Source organism: Benincasa hispida, chromosome 9 (assembly GCF_027475165.1).
Source record: "Benincasa hispida cultivar pf3 chromosome 9, pf3_genome.v1.1, whole genome shotgun sequence".
NCBI classification, from domain to species: domain Eukaryota; kingdom Viridiplantae; phylum Streptophyta; class Magnoliopsida; order Cucurbitales; family Cucurbitaceae; genus Benincasa; species Benincasa hispida.
In genome coordinates, this window is record NC_143486.1 from 45855155 (window position 1) to 45870968 (window position 15814).

The following is a 15814-nucleotide window of genomic DNA, read 5'->3' on the forward strand; positions in this document are numbered from 1 at the left end:
AGCACCTTGATATTTCTTGTATAGTGTTATTTATATCCATTATCCACCTTAGTATACCATTGTGAAAATCAATCACTAAATTTTGTACACAACACTATCATGTCCCTATATCAGAATACATAGGATCTAATCCTCAAAAAATTGTGAGGTCTCTTCAATCCAGATCCTCAACATGCTCCTCAAGATGGGTGGTTCTTTGGATTCACCATTCTTGAGTCGGATTCCAATTTTTGGATGAATACCCATTTGTGTTTCATGAATTTTGATACCATATTAGAGAAACATGGGATCCAAACCTCGTTGTCATAACATATCTATCGTATAAAGAGTGTGAGGGTCTCTCTATTTTTTCAATGGGGATCATCAACAGACCTTTATAATCGGGTACCTCAATATTCACTTATTTACCTTAATCCTAATACCAATCCTCAACCATTTATACACAAGACTTTGATATTCCCTTATTTTCCTCAACACAAACTCAATTTTAATTGATATACTTACGAAATTAGTTCATGGTATAATTTGATACAACTTTTAAAGTGTTAAGGGGTAAATTGAAATTTTTCCTAAGATCTAAAATTAAAACTCAAATATTGAAATTAAATATTTAATGTAAAAAATTTTCCCTAGTTTTGTTTCAAAAATGTTATTCATTTATTAAATTAAAATCTAATATCCTAAATTAGAATCTGAAAATGATAAATTCAATTAATCTAGTATTAACAAATCGAAAGGGATTTTAAGACATTTTAACTACAAAATAGCCTACTTTTGAAATGCATAATGTTATAGAAACAACCGTTTTATTAGTAGAGATTTTCAAATTGATGTTAGATTCACCGTGAATTGAACTAAACTTGTAATTTAACTGATAAATAAAAAAATATATTATATTCATATACTGTAACTATGAATTAATATACAAATTTCATATTTTATACGAGAGTGAAAAGAAAATTAGATAAAATATTCTAGAGAAAAATACTCCTTTGATTCTTAAGTTTTGAGTCGTCCAGTTTTCATTTAGTCTTTACTATTTAAAATATTACACTTTTACTCTTGAGTTTTGAGTTTAATTTCAATTTGGTTCTTTGGTTTCAAAATATTATATTTTTACTATTGAATTTTGAGCTTAGTTTGATCTCTAGATTTCAATATTTTACATATTTACTCTCGAGATGCACACTTTTATATTTGACTTTAACTTTCAATTAACTAACTTAAAATAATTATGACGTTAAATTATTTAATTAATTTTAGTTGTAATGAAAAATTAGTGAAAATTAATATAATTATGTTAAATTAATTAATAGACGTTATCACCAATGAGTGAAAGTGAGTATTTAATAAAAAAAAAATATTAAAGAGTGTAAATTTTGAAGTCCTAAAAGCTAAATCGAAACAAAACTCGATAGTAAAAATATAATATTTTAAAATTTATCAAATAGAAAATAAACTCAAAATTCAAGAACAAAAGCATAATATTTTGAAACTTAGGTAAGAGTAGATACTAAATCTAAAATGGGAATTGTGGTGGGTGGCAAGAGAGATTAGGGGAATAGCAAGTGTGTCTCTTAGAGTCTTAAAGGTTTTTCATTTTGCATATATAGCAAACCCAAAACATTCAATTCCTAATTTTTGTTTTTTCTGTATTCCTATTTTATCCTTTTAACCTAGCACCGATATTTTTGAAAACTAGAGTTATGAACGAACATAAAATTAAACCAACCAAAGACAACAGACACAACAAAACGCTGCATTTCGAAGCAAGTCGACCATGGCGACGCAAATGAACTACTCGCCTTGTGTAGCAAATTGATAATGGACATGACAGTGATGAGAAGAAGAAGGTAGAGGCCAACGAAGGAAGCAATGAGCATATTCGCACCATGGTTGCAATAGACAGAAAATTTGTCACAAATCTTGTTCCATTTGGCGTGCCTATTTTTGTTCTTCCCAAGATGCCACCATGAAAGCCGCCACACCGTTGCCGGTCGATGTAGAAGCCATCGTCGTCTGCGCCTTGATTATTCGACAGATTAATTAAAATGTTGGTATATTGAAAATTTCAAATTGGGATGGGGTTTTGGTGTAAATGGGGGTACTTCACCATGTCTAGATGAGAGCAACGTGTGAGCTTGAGAAATGGCTACATGGAGAATTTTAGATCACTCAAAATGTTCACTTGGGCCTAGAAGTTTTGGATTTAAGCCCAACAAATGCCTATAAGGTATTCGATAAAAGTCTTGTACAAGCAAAATTTTATAAAAGTATCAATGTGTAAATTATATATTAGCAACTATAACTTAAATATAATGTTTAATTTAGTAGATTTAATCTTCTTCTTAAAGAAAATTAATAGATTGAAGCGAAATTATATAGAGTGGCAACGATGCCACTATGAATCAATATCATGGTGTTGGTATCGTCTAGTTGTCAATATCAACATTTTATATCAAGTGTATCAAATGTACATCAATAGTGTATCAAGGGTACATCAGTAGTGTATTAAGTGTATCAAGGGGTATCAAGTATATCAGGTGTGTTAAATGTATCAAATGTATCAAGTGCATCGAGTGTGTATCAAGTGTATAGTAAGTGTATCAGATGTATCCGTACTTTTTTTACATTTTGTGGGTTGGGCTTGCTTTTTACCATTTTTGCAAAAGTAATAAGTTTGGTCAATGTGCCTAATTTTTAAAACTTAATTTAATAAATTTGCAAGAAGCTCAATTTAAAACCTATTAACCAAAAATAAATGTATTTTTTCCCCAATAATCTATGGCCACATTTATCAAACCGTAATGAAAATAGGTTCAATAGAAATGAGATTTCATTGATGGATAAATCATAATAAACTTGAATCGCAAATACAATTGAATTGTTTTTTTATCCTGTTTACCTAGAATTATGGATATTTCACATATTACTGTTATCGTTACTGTTTGACTCTAGCAGTAACAACAACAGTAATGGTAACAATAAATGTGACAAATTCATAATTTTCATATTGTTACCGTAATAATATCTCTAACGATAATGGTTAATATAGTGAGTCTCACGTAATTTTCAACCGCAATTAGATTAAACACATTTTATTCTTCAATCAGATTACATAATTTGAATACAAATTTTGAGGTGGACTCCACATCTCATTACGATTAAATGACAACAAAAATAATTAAATAGGATTTACTTTTTATATTATCGTTGATTAATTGTTTTTCAGCCGATATAAACGTGGTATAGATGGCTGCAAAAGAAATGAAAAGAAAAGTGATCTGTATTTAAAAAGAAAAGAAAAGAAAAAGGGTAGTGACCATATTTGCCAAATATTTTTTCTATTCATTTTTCTAAAAGAAAATATTTTTCTGTCCTATAAATTTGCAAACATACCATTTAATTTGCTAAAAAATGATCATAAAATAAATTGAATTCCTTGTTTGGAGGAAAAGGAAGTGGATTTTTTTTTTGGTACTCATGATCCTTTTCGGGGGTTCAAATAAAAAATGGTATTTTTTAAAAAAAATTAATGAATTTTGGTCTTCCATTACTGTGTGAAATTACCACTTTAACTCTAAATGCATTCTTTATCTATTTTCTTCGTTTTGCAGCTTTCTTTTCTTTGTTCGTTTCTTTTTCTGAGTTTCTTTTTCTACCATTTTCCTATTTTCTTCCGTGATTCTTTTTTTTTCTTTTTTCTTTTTTCTTTTTTTTGCATTTTTCTTTATACATTTCTTCTCCGTCTACTTTCTTACTTCTGTTCTTTTTTCTGCATTCGTTCTTCTTTTTTTTTTTCTTTTTTCTTTTTTCTTTTTTTTGCATTTTTCTTTATACATTTCTTCTCCGTCTACTTTCTTACTTCTGTTCTTTTTTCTGCATTCGTTCTTCTTTTTTTTTTCTTTTTTCTTTTTTCTTTTTTTTGCATTTTTCTTTATACATTTCTTCTCCGTCTACTTTCTTACTTCTGTTCTTTTTTCTGCATTCGTTCTTCTTTTTTTTTTCTTTTTTTTATGTGTTTCTCCTTCTTTCTTTTGTTTTTATTTTTCTTTTTTTTTTTTACGTTTCTTTTCATTGAAGATCAAACATAGAGTATATAGCATTAGAGCATCGAGTATCAAGTAAACTTCTGAATCGAGCATAGAGTATACAAACATAGAGCGTGGAATATCAAAGATCGAGTAGCATGTAGCTAGTATATAGCATAGAGCATGTAATATATGCATCAAACATCTAGTATCGAGTATCAAGAATCGAGTAGCATGTAACTAGTATATAGCATAAAGCATAGAGCGCAGAACATCAAACATCGAACACTAAGTATCAAGGATCGAGGATCGAATATCCAGAAAATATATGAATTACAACATGCAGATAGTTTTTAAAGTCGAATGAGTAAATTCATATGATAATACGAGCAAAATGCGACCTTCCATTCAATTTTATAAAAATATCCATTTTTCATTTGACCAAAAAGGCCATCCGTAAAAAATCCCAAAAGATAGGAAAAAAAACACCCAAATAACCAAATAAAAGCGGTGGAAGAGGAAGATGCTCTAAAGAGAGAGAAGAGGGTCAAATTTTTTAATGAGTTCGCCGTCTTCCTCCATGACTCTCCGAGATCAGACGCTGGGTTTCAGCCATAGATGATACATGACAAAGCTCCTTCCCCACTGACACCATTCTTCGTTAATTTGCCACAAAATTCTCTCAATTTCCCTGTTTCTGTGTTTCTCAGATTGCCCAATTTCTGTTTTCTTACAGAAGCACAAATTTCTCCCATTATTTAGTAGCGATTGTCTCAAATTTCCTACAAATAACCAATACCCAGATCTGGGTTTTTCATTTGTCTCACTCATTGATGCTGTTGACCAACATTTGACAATCGATTTAACCCAAAAACTACGTAACAGTGTCCATTAGCTACTTTATTGGGAACCCTTTTATTCTCTTGGGTGACCCTTTTGAATTCTCCTTTCTCATCCTGTGAAATTTGGGGGGAAATCTTTAGTTTGATCGATTAATGGCGGCTTCGAGGAATGTGGGGGTGAGGGATGAGGAGAAACTGAAGGAAGATGACTCTCCGACGGCCAAGAAGCCTAAATTTGAGAGGTTTCCATTGACGAAGTGGGAGCTAGCGGCGGCTCTCGGCATCTTCCTTGTCTGCTCCATTGGCCTTGTCTGTGTGTACTTGACGATGCCCTCTGCAGAATACCAGAGCGTTAAGCTCCCACGAACGCTTTCAGATCTTCGGGTGCTTAAGTATGTGTTCTTCTCTTCCGCCCCTTTTCGTTCGGGAACATATTACGACATTTTATTGCCTCCCCTCCCCTTGTGCCGTATGGTATTTGTGAAATCATTGTTGATTTGTTGTGAACTTGGAAGGGGAAACTTGGATTGAGGGTTGTTTTTTCATTCTTCTTCAAGTCTTTGATTGTCTGTGGAACAGAGAGGGGATGGAAATGGTTTGCTGAAGTCGCTTTTGAGCATTGAAGGAAGTCAATTCCCAAATGGTTGTGGGGATACTGAGGGTAGAATTATGTTTGGGAGGATGATCATCGGTCTGTTGGAGTTGGTTTTGGGCTAAAACCGATGCTGACGATTGACATATCAGTCGGTTTTGGTTGGTCAGATCGGTTTTCGGAGTTCCTTTGAACACCCCTAATGTTTGGAGTTCTGAAAGATGAGGATGGTTTCTTGCCTACTCAGAATAGATGAGGAACATCTCATGGGGTTTTATATCTTGGATAGAAGGATAGTGTCTTTTGATTGTGTATAAAAACTCTTGGAATTGTAAAATAAGTTCGAAGTTGCTTTTCATCTGTGCATATCATAGGTTAAATGTGTGAAAATATGGTTAAAGGATTAAGTATGACAGAACCTATCAACCTAAGTTTGGATCATATAACGTCTTTTCTCCCAATTAGTATTGAAAATGCTTGTTGGTAGTTTAACAAAATGTTCAAGCGAATTATTGTTATCTGTTGGGATTTTGAGTTAGTTCCTGAACATTATAATTTTTAATGCTTGATTGTGTTATCCTTATTTGCATCTCTTTTAATTATACTCCAGGGATCTCTTTGCAAATTATGCCAAAGATCATCCAGCACAATTCATTCTAGGTTATTGCTCCACCTACATATTCATGCAAACATTCATGATTCCTGGAACAATTTTCATGTCATTGCTTGCTGGAGCTCTATTTGGTGTTATCAGAGGGCTTCTGTTAGTTGTCTTTAATGCAACAGCTGGTGCATCCTCTTGCTTTTTTCTCTCTAAGTTGATTGGAAGACCTCTAGTTTATTGGATGTGGCCTGAAAAGTTGAAATTTTTCCAGGCAGAGGTATTTATTTACTGTAATTTTTATTTAAAATTCAATTATATGACAACTCACTAACCATATCTAATGTTGCTTTTAACTCTTGGCTTCGACTATCAGATAGCAAAGCATCGGGAAAAGCTACTTAATTATATGCTTTTTCTAAGAATAACACCAACATTACCGAACCTTTTCATCAACTTGGCTTCACCTATTGTTGACATCCCATTTCATGTTTTCTTCTTGGCAACTTTAATTGGCCTTGTTCCAGCATCCTATATCACAGTCAGAGTAAGTTTCTTTTATTATAGATTTAAATGTCTTTGTTGATTTTGGGATTTGTTTTTCCTGTTGTTTTTACTATATCAAAGAGATCTTTTCTGGCATTCTGTATCGTTGCTGTTCATCCCAGTTTGCTAATCTATGTATTGAATATCTCTTAGATCAGTTTTATTTGTATTTTTTTAGATTGCTTTCCATGTAAATATTGTTGGAGAATACTTGAAATTTGAGGGGGGGTTTTAACACTTGAGAAAAATGGAATACTTGAAATTTGAATATTGTGAATGCAGTGGATAAATGGTGGTTGTGTTGTGTTTGATGTTTTGGTTGCCTTTATCCCTTATATAACTTGGTAATTGAGAGGCATGACGCATATCGCATCTTGGATTGCGTGTATTTGATGGTTGCTTGATTGAGGACTAAAAATCTTCACCTTGGTTGCTTGATTGAGGACTAAAAATCTTCACCTTTTCGATGACGCAGTTTTTCGTGTCGTTTATTTGATGTCCAAGTACCAATTGGAGACTGTAGCATAATGTTTGTTTTGTTCCATACATACATACATACATACATATATATTATATATATACTATATGTAACTTTTTCCCTCTACAAGCACCATATTTGATGGAAATTTTCCTGACATGGTTACATATTCATGTTGCCTTTTTCTTACATCTTGCAAGATTTTCCATTTGCTGGTGTACTTTTTGCAAGTATCTTGAAGATAATATGCATGATTTGTTTTTCTTCTAGTAGTGAGTTGAAACATATGTGTGACCTCAAAGGTATCTAAGAATATGTCTTGGGCTAATTAGCTAACTGTTAAATCATTATCTTATTATCAGGCTGGACTTGCACTTGGAGATCTGAAATCAGTGAAGGATTTATACGATTTCAAAACTTTGTCTGTGCTTTTCTTTATTGGCTTTATCTCCATTCTACCTACACTTCTAAAGAGGAAGCGAGTATACGAATGACGGCAAATTTTCAGGCTCCGTCATTTCTGCCTGAGCCATGTGTATGGATGGCTGCTATAACAGGTCTTTGTAGTATGATTCTTTTAGTCTCCTCTTGAAGTATAATTCCCACACATTATCTTTACTCATTTCATCTTATGTGCCACCATGGAGTTAGTTGTCTGTTTCAGATTATTTTCGATAGCATGGCATCAATCATCTTACAATTTTAAGATTTATTGTTATCCGATAGCATGGCATCAATCATCTTACAATTTTAAGATTTATTGTTATCCAATAGCATGACATGGCATCTACCTTGACAGAAATGGCATTTTGTTAGTGCCCTAGGAAAGAAAACTTAAACATTTTACCACAATGATCATAGCAGATGGCTTGTTGGGGTTTTCCTTTTTCTCGTATGGGGGTGATGCAGTCAATTTACATAATTCAGTACTGAAATATGTAGTCCATTTGCATTTGCATTGCACAACGCATAGAACATGGGTTTTGGTCGGATTTGACGTTTCGAATCACATTTTGTCAAACATTCTCCATTGCTTAGTTCATCTTATATACCAACTCCCTCTTGTTTTCTTGGTTTGTACAGATTGATATTGGTTTCAAGTGCTCTGATTGATGACACTATACTAGCTGTGCCGATACTGTGGCCATTCAGATGCAAACTGTGTACCATCAAGCTGTTATATAGCTCAAATTATACGTTCAGTAAATGAATAGGCAGTTGTTTTGAGGCTTTAAAAGGGGGGGTGGGGTGTTGGGAGAAATAGGTGAAGATATTATATTCACATTAGAAGCTCACTGATTACACTCAATATAGGATATTTATATTTTATTATAATTTTTGTTGCATTATATATTGAAAAGGCATACAGGGTCTAAACAGGTTACACATTGAAAACTAATTATATTTTTTTTCTCTAGATTTCTACATATCCCATGATCTTATTGGCTAAGTTGTATTGTCTTTGAATTACAATTTAGATATCAACTCTTAGTTTCCTTCATTTTTCTTTAGATGTTATAACTTTGAATTACATGTATGAAGCTATCAGATGTTATAACTTTGAATTACATGTATGAAGCTGATAGTAAACTTAAAGACTAAAGAAAATCATAGTAATATGTGTGGACTGTGGACTTTGTCCTTTTTTCTTTCTTACAATATGCAGGTAGACGAATCAAACATTTGATCTTGAGTTTGATATTACATTGTCAAGATCTTTGTTATTGTGAAATATTTTGTATAAAGTTTAGTTTAGAACAACATGAATTGAGATGAATACCATGAAATGGTAGAAAGCTTTAAAAAATTAATAGCAAAAGTGGCAAGTATTCATAACTATTACAGTCATTTTCTATTAATGCTACCGTCATAACTCAATAGCCTTGCACTTTTTGTCCTTCATTCTATTTATTGATAACCAAAAGGTCGAAACGAGTATAGTTCAAATGACATACGAATAGATTAAAGATCAAGAAATTTGTGGTTTAAATTATCTTATCTCTAGTTGTATTAAAATTAATAAATAAAATAAACTATTTAGTGGCATATTATTAAATCAATTTCAAAGGTCAACATAGAAGTGACTTTTAAGTGATTGGATTATAATTAGAACTAACCTCACAATTGGTTTGTGTTTTGAATAATTTAGCCTTTTAGTTAAGGGCATGTTAGAAATTCATATTCTTTTTTATGTTTTCAAATTCACTAAGTTCGGTAAATATGTTTATGGTAGACAATTCAGATTTCATTTCTGAAATTTGTTTTTGGATTCTATTATCCAAACAGTGTAAAATATAAAAACGGTTTTTTTTTTTTTATTGTATCCATGTTTTGAATTTTAAATTTTAAAAATGTAAAATTATATTAAATAAAAATAAAAAAATTTAGAAATATCATATGTTGAGCTATAAACTTAATTCATTGTTTAAAAAACTAAAATATGTATTATGTATTGTATTATAAATTATATAACATTAAAAATAATAATTATACAAAATATTTAACACAAAATATGTTTATAAATAAAATAATAATAATTTATTATCAACTAATATTTAGTAACTACAACTAGTTTTATAATTTATATTAGTATCAAATACATTTCAAATAATTTTTTATATTAAAATCGAATTTCTATATCTACTATCAAACATATAAAACATAAAATATAACTCTCTTTTTATTAAATCCTTTGTTTTCAAAATTTCATTTTTAGATTCCCAACCAAATCAGGCACTAAGGTATTCATAAATTTACATGAATCGGAAAAATAATTTTATATTTGAGTAATGAGTAGTTTAGAAATTAAGACATAATGTTTAATAGTAACAATTTCATAGCGTAGAAGTTACCCATGGTAAGGGTATGTTGAACGAAAACAATCATAAATTTTAGACTTAAAAACTTAAAACAAAATTCCTAGAGCTTTGATTGGTAACTATTTCGTTTTTTGTTTTTAGTTTTTAAAAATTAAGTCTATTTCTTTCCTATTTTTTACAATGATTTGCATCTTTCTTAAATACAATGGTTGAATTATTAGTCAAATTCTAAAAATAAAAGCTACTTTTCAAAAGTTACTTTTTTTAGTTTTCAAATTTTGGCTTGGTTTTTCAAACCATTAGTAAAAAATAGATAAGAAATGAAGAAATTTGGAGGTGAAATTAGTATTTATAAACTTAATTTTCAAAACCAATATCCCATTTGGTAACCATTTGGTTTTTTTATTTTTGTTTTTGAAAATTAAGCCTATAGACAATAGTTCCACCTCCAAATTATCTATTTTTTACCAATAGTTTAAAAAACAAAACCAAGATTTGAAAACTAAAAAAAATAACTTTCAAAACTTGTTTTTGTTTTTTAAATTTAGTTAAAAATTCAACCATTGTACTAAAAAAAGATACAAATTATTGCAAGAAATTGGAAAGAAATGAATTTAATTTAAAAAAATTAAAGACAAAATAAAATAGTTACCAAATGAATTCATAAAAATTAAGTTTGGAGCGAGATGCCAACTACGTACACAAATTTAGGAGATTGATGAAAGAGATGGAGAATTGGTCGAATTGAAAATTCAAGAGGTTAATTATAATTAAGAGTTTTTACATTTTCCGTTTTCCGTTACTGTACAGATCAAGAACGTTTATTGAAAGAACAAAAAAGAATTACGTTTAAGTAATGGTAAGTCTAAAATTGCAACACATAAAATTGTTTAAAACCCCCTTAATTGAATTTGGATGCCCTTTAAAAATTAAGCTATGAACTAGTACATTCCTAGGACTCCATATTAGCAATAAATTTCCTTGAAAAATTGACAGAATGGTCACTGGCGATTTTCTGAGATTCATTATCAGCTTGAAACAACTCAATTAAAAACATTTTGATTCACAAGAACTTACATACAAAAAGGGAGGAATTTTGAGCAAGGAATAACGATAAGATCTTCAAAGCTGCTGATCATTCATCAGAATAGGTTTCTACGACTCAAGTGTGGTTGCTGGATAGTCTTGATATCCAGAGATTTCTGTTATCCTAATTCGCGTATTTGGCTGCATCATTCGGGTAAAAACAGATTCAGAAACTACAGAGATAAATGTGTATACAAATAATTTTCTAAACCCATGAACATCAAATATTCCTATGGAAGGTATGGAGGAAAGCAGTTAAATGATAGCAGAGAGAGAGAGAGAGAGAGAGAGAGGTGCGGTTGAGAAGGCTAATCCCAAGAACATGCTGCAAATGTGGTACAAAAATGTTAGAGAGAGAGAGCGGTGAAGACCGAGAAATACCTGACGGTGTCCAATGTTTCGTCGGTAGTTTTTCTTTTTCTTGTACTTGAAGACAATGACCTTGTCATCTAATCCCTGATTAAGAGAAACAAACGACCAATTAGGAAGAGAAACAAAAAACAAGAAGACAATCTAAGAAAAAAAGAAGCGTCTTCCTCCCCTTTTTATTTGATGAAGGGATGATAACCAAGCTGATGCATTACCTGCTCCTCGACAACAGCATGGACGGCAGCATTTGTCACTACTGGTTTTCCAATGTATGTCTGAGTTTTCGTTCCCACAAGCAAAACCTTGTTCAGAGTTATCTGCACAATCGGAAATTTAGATAACTTTAAGCTGATCGCAAAATGAATGGCACATATGTAGATGAGAAAATCTGTATTTTATTACATAATAAGCCTGATGATCGTTAGTTTGTAGAATATGATAGGATTTCATCGAGTTAATCGATGTGGAATCTAAAAACTACAACCTAAATCAACATTCACAACTTAGGTAAATATATACACGCACATGATAGCTTTCAGATATACTTTGGTTAATAGTTACCATAATCTTGTCAAATTTCTAAAGCTCATTTCTTCTATTGATCCATTGTTTCGTAAGCTTTCAAAAGGGAATTTCAGAAATCTCCAGAAAGGCGACAGAAGAATGGATTACTCTCTATAGCCACCTAGAAGTTGTTATTTAAAAAGTGAAAATGGAAGTTGGGAAGCTAGAAAGAATTTCATGACTTTTCTCTAGCAGATGGATCGGCAGTAAATTCTGTTATGAAAAAGAAGAGAATCTCCCTCAGGCTGGATTAAAAGAAGATCAAGTTCTTCCTTTGATCACAATGGTGGGAAGGAACCAGTATTGACGATAAAGGACAAAGATCCCATTATAACATTTACTTATTTATTTCTCAATTGGTGCATTTTATGTAAAAACAAAGATGAAGCTGTTGTGATCATGCCATCCTCAGTCGTGAATCTGCTTCCATACGATAGCATGTTCTATGTTTTATTCCAAATCCTCAAAGCAATTATTGGACACATTCTTTTGTGGGACTTTGGTGGAAAAGCAAAAACTTATAACAACGCTGTGAAGACTCTTCGAGATGTAGTTAAGTAAAAAAAATATAATTATTCAAAAGATTGAAATTTCTTGTGCTACTTCTTAGGATAAGGTGGTTTCTTCAGTTTCACACTGGAGAACTTCCAATTCTTTTAGTAATCACCCCGTAAACGTTATTTCTTCCATTAAAGCGCTCGATTATTTTATGACGTCTGTAACAGAATCTTAGCTAAGGTGTGTATCTACTTCTAAAGGGTCTTTTTTATAATAATAAATTATTATTATTATTGTTATTTGATGAAGTATTAAGGAAAAGAAAATTAAGCTATAAAGACGCTCCAGTCAAACTGTTTTGACTCAAGGAACTGCCCCAAGATCAAGCTCTAGCACCACTACTCAGCAATGACTTGTCTAAATTATTTCGACATTTCTACCAAAACTAACAACATTCTATTGCTCTGATTAATTCTCTTTTCTTTTCTTTTATTTTTATTTATATAGATAAGAAATAATTTCATCGATGGTATGATACTACAAAAGGTCAGGAAAACCTCAAAAGGGAGAACTACAAAAGTCCTCTACAATTAGAAAGGAGGGTGGAAAAGCTATAGTGATGAAGGAGGGAGTATTTACACCAAACCACAACTGTATTAACTATAGGATAAAAAAATCTATCGTAAGAGGATTCCTTATCTTGGAAGACTCCTCTATTTCTTTCTAGCCAAATGTTCCAACAGAATGCTCTAACAAGATTCTCCAAAAGATGCTTTCCCTTTTTGAAAGGATGTCCTCCCAAGGCATGACACAGAAGAAGCCTTGGGTTTTCAAGAACCGTTTGCCTGTTGAAGGACGAGAGGAGATAGTTCCAAATGGTCTTTGCAAAAACACAAGATAGTAAAAGATGACTGTGATTCTGAAAGTTGTTTGCAGAGTGTAAACCACTGTGGAGACAAAACCACATGGTGCATTTTCTGGAGACTGGAGCTTATCTCGAGTATTTATGGTCTTTGAGGGAGCTCCCAGAGGAAGAACTTGAGTTTCTTTCCAAATTATGTCATAAAGTTGCCAAAAGGAGAGGCAGTGTCAAAGGGCTCCAATTCTTCAATTTCAGCATCTCTCTGGTTTCTTCTCAACCTCAAATTCTGGAATCCAAGATCTGAATTCCAAAATTCTTTGACAGCCCCATCCTTTTTTAGAGAAAAATCGAAGATCAAGGGGGAATTTTCTAGCGAACGGTTCATCCCCAAGCAGCACTCCAAATTCTCAAGTCATCACTTCTACACAGTTAGTTGAGGCATGCAGATCTCAAACCCCTCATGGATAAGTCAAATGTTTCATAACAGGCTTCTTGTTCATACTATCTATTTAAGCAGGCTAAAAATGAGCTCCATATTATATTTTACGTATGGTGAAACCAATTTTCACTATCGAAAGCAAGCTTAGGACCATGAAGGACCAAAATTTATACAATGGTGACTGGCCTTTTGATGGTGACATGTCCACAATGGTACACGTACAAGTAATTCGTATAAATCACAAAGACATGAAACATGCCATAATAGAATTGCTCCATATTTCGTTTTCAGACTAAGATCATTATTCCCTTTAAATTCCCGCCGCAGTTCTCTAGACCAATTATATTAATAGTGCCTAACGGCTCTAATTTAGGAAGACTGCCAAACGTATTAAGCCAAAATGAAAAATGGAAACTCTATCACTTTGACAAGAGACATCAGAATAAGAGATGATACTTTTACCCAAATAATAACTAAAGTCTCTCCTCAATCAACTCCCGGAAATCACTTTCTTACTTCCTAGTTAACCACTCAGAAGAAGTTGCAAAATACATAGAGTAGACAACAATGCAAATCACTTTTCAGCACGATATGTTAGTTCTACCTTAAAATTCAAACAAAGCAAGCATACTCTAATCTCCACAAGTACAATATAAATAACAATCAACTCAGATACTTAGATAATCCAAACATTCAACGAATAGAATGATAAGGAAACTCACCTTATCATTGACGTTAGCCCCTTTCAGCCTCTGGGTATGGATATAACGCCCTGGAAAGACTATATATTGGCGGGATCCAATCTGTTTGAAAACAGAAACAAACACACCCACACACATACAGCAATGAAATTGACCATATTATAAACGGTGAATCGAAATCCACCATTTTAGACAATATACGGAACGAAAGCAGTGAAATTAAACACTAACCATAACAACCGCAAAGATTTCCTCGCGCTTGGGGGCCTGTTCGGAGGGGATTTCAAGGGTTTGGGAAGCGGCAGGCTCGGAGTCGATTACGGCGGCTTCAGACTCCGAGGACTTGAGGAGGAAGGAGAATGCAGGGCGGGAAGAAGGAATGGAGAAAGAAGAAGAGAAAGAAGAAGAGAGTTCGAAATTGAAGGAATGATGATGGGAATTCGAAGGAAAAATTGGGGTTGATGAAGGTAGATTGTGCTTGGTGGAGATTCGGCAGTGAGTGGAGAAATTAGCGCAGAGGGAAAGAGTTAGAGACGCCATTACAGAGACCTCTTGAAGGTCCTCTTCTTTGTGTAGTAACTTTGATGATTTGTTGTTGTTTTAGCCATGGCTGCTCTGTTTTGAACTTCAGGCCTATCCTATCCATTTCCAGTTTCAAAAAGACTATTATACCCCCCACAACCTTTTTCTTTTTTGTTTTTCCTATCCAAATTTAAAATTATAAGACAACTTTAAGTTTAAAGTTTGGACTAAGATTTTAGAGGTTTTGGATTCATTTTTTACTTAATTATGTAAGTTGATATGATAGTGCTAGATTGCAATAGTAAATTTGTAATATTTAAAAAAAATGATTAATCGTCCTACGAAATAGAAAAAAAAATTATTTCATCGTGTAATACTTAACCACAACATTCACTATCAAGTTAGTAAAAATTTTGGTAGAGAATTAAGAGAATAGAGAAATTAGAGTGATTTTAACATATCTCGAATGTATTATGCTTTTTTGTTTATAAAGAGATATTGTTTCTTAACTATCTACTTGGCTAATTAACTTCTTAAGTCAATAATTGGATAAACTAATTCAATTTAATCGTTATAAATTCAATTGGTAGATAGGATCCAACTTATGAGTTGATGTATGACTCTTATGATTGACTCTATAGATTTATAGTCCACCTCCATACTTAAGGCAAATAATTCACTTCTCTTATAATGACATTGAGTCATCCTTTCTTATGGTTAAATATTTTGTCATATTTTTTACCCTGATACTGAAAGTTAATGAATTTTGACAAACCTAGATTATTGCATCCCAAAATTTTTAATCTGGTCATCCTATCATTAAGGCGTAAGCATTTAATAGATATAGAGAAATATGTTCAACAA

General features: G+C 32.2%; 2 protein-coding genes across 2 annotated transcripts; one reads left to right on the forward strand and one right to left on the reverse strand.

Moving 5' to 3' along the window:
• Positions 1-4510: 4510 nt before the first annotated feature.
• LOC120087212 (putative membrane protein At4g09580) lies at positions 4511-8517 on the forward strand. The gene is made up of 5 exons (XM_039044124.2): positions 4511-5265; positions 6076-6346; positions 6443-6613; positions 7453-7647; positions 8174-8517. The coding sequence occupies exons 1-4, from the start codon at positions 5027-5029 to the stop codon at positions 7582-7584; spliced, it is 813 nt and encodes a 270-aa protein (XP_038900052.1). The 5' UTR covers positions 4511-5026; the 3' UTR covers positions 7585-7647; positions 8174-8517.
• A 2278-nt stretch (positions 8518-10795) lies between these two features.
• Positions 10796-15063, reverse strand: RPL21C (Ribosomal protein L21). Its single transcript, XM_039043875.2, has 5 exons — positions 14660-15063; positions 14450-14530; positions 11580-11681; positions 11377-11451; positions 10796-11136 (listed from the first exon to the last, which is right to left on the reverse strand). Exons 1-5 carry the CDS (start codon positions 14966-14968, stop codon positions 11065-11067), a joined length of 639 nt encoding a protein of 212 aa, XP_038899803.1. The 5' UTR covers positions 14969-15063; the 3' UTR covers positions 10796-11064.
• Positions 15064-15814: the final 751 nt, after the last annotated feature.

Bases quoted from the DNA above. Each gene is read 5' to 3' on its own strand.
- RPL21C (XM_039043875.2), bottom strand. From the start codon at position 14,968: ATGGCGTCTCTAACTCTTTCCCTCTGCGCTAATTTCTCCACTCACTGC. The intron at 11,452-11,579 runs GTAATGCATCAG...TCTCTTAATCAG, and splicing joins ATGCTGTTGTCGAGGAGCAG to GGATTAGATGACAAGGTCAT. The intron at 11,137-11,376 runs GTATTTCTCGGT...CGAATGATGCAG, and splicing joins GAAACATTGGACACCGTCAG to CCAAATACGCGAATTAGGAT.
- LOC120087212 (XM_039044124.2), top strand. From the start codon at position 5,027: ATGGCGGCTTCGAGGAATGTGGGGGTGAGGGATGAGGAGAAACTGAAG. The intron at 5,266-6,075 runs GTATGTGTTCTT...ATTATACTCCAG, and splicing joins TCAGATCTTCGGGTGCTTAA to GGATCTCTTTGCAAATTATG. The intron at 6,347-6,442 runs GTATTTATTTAC...TTCGACTATCAG, and splicing joins TGAAATTTTTCCAGGCAGAG to ATAGCAAAGCATCGGGAAAA.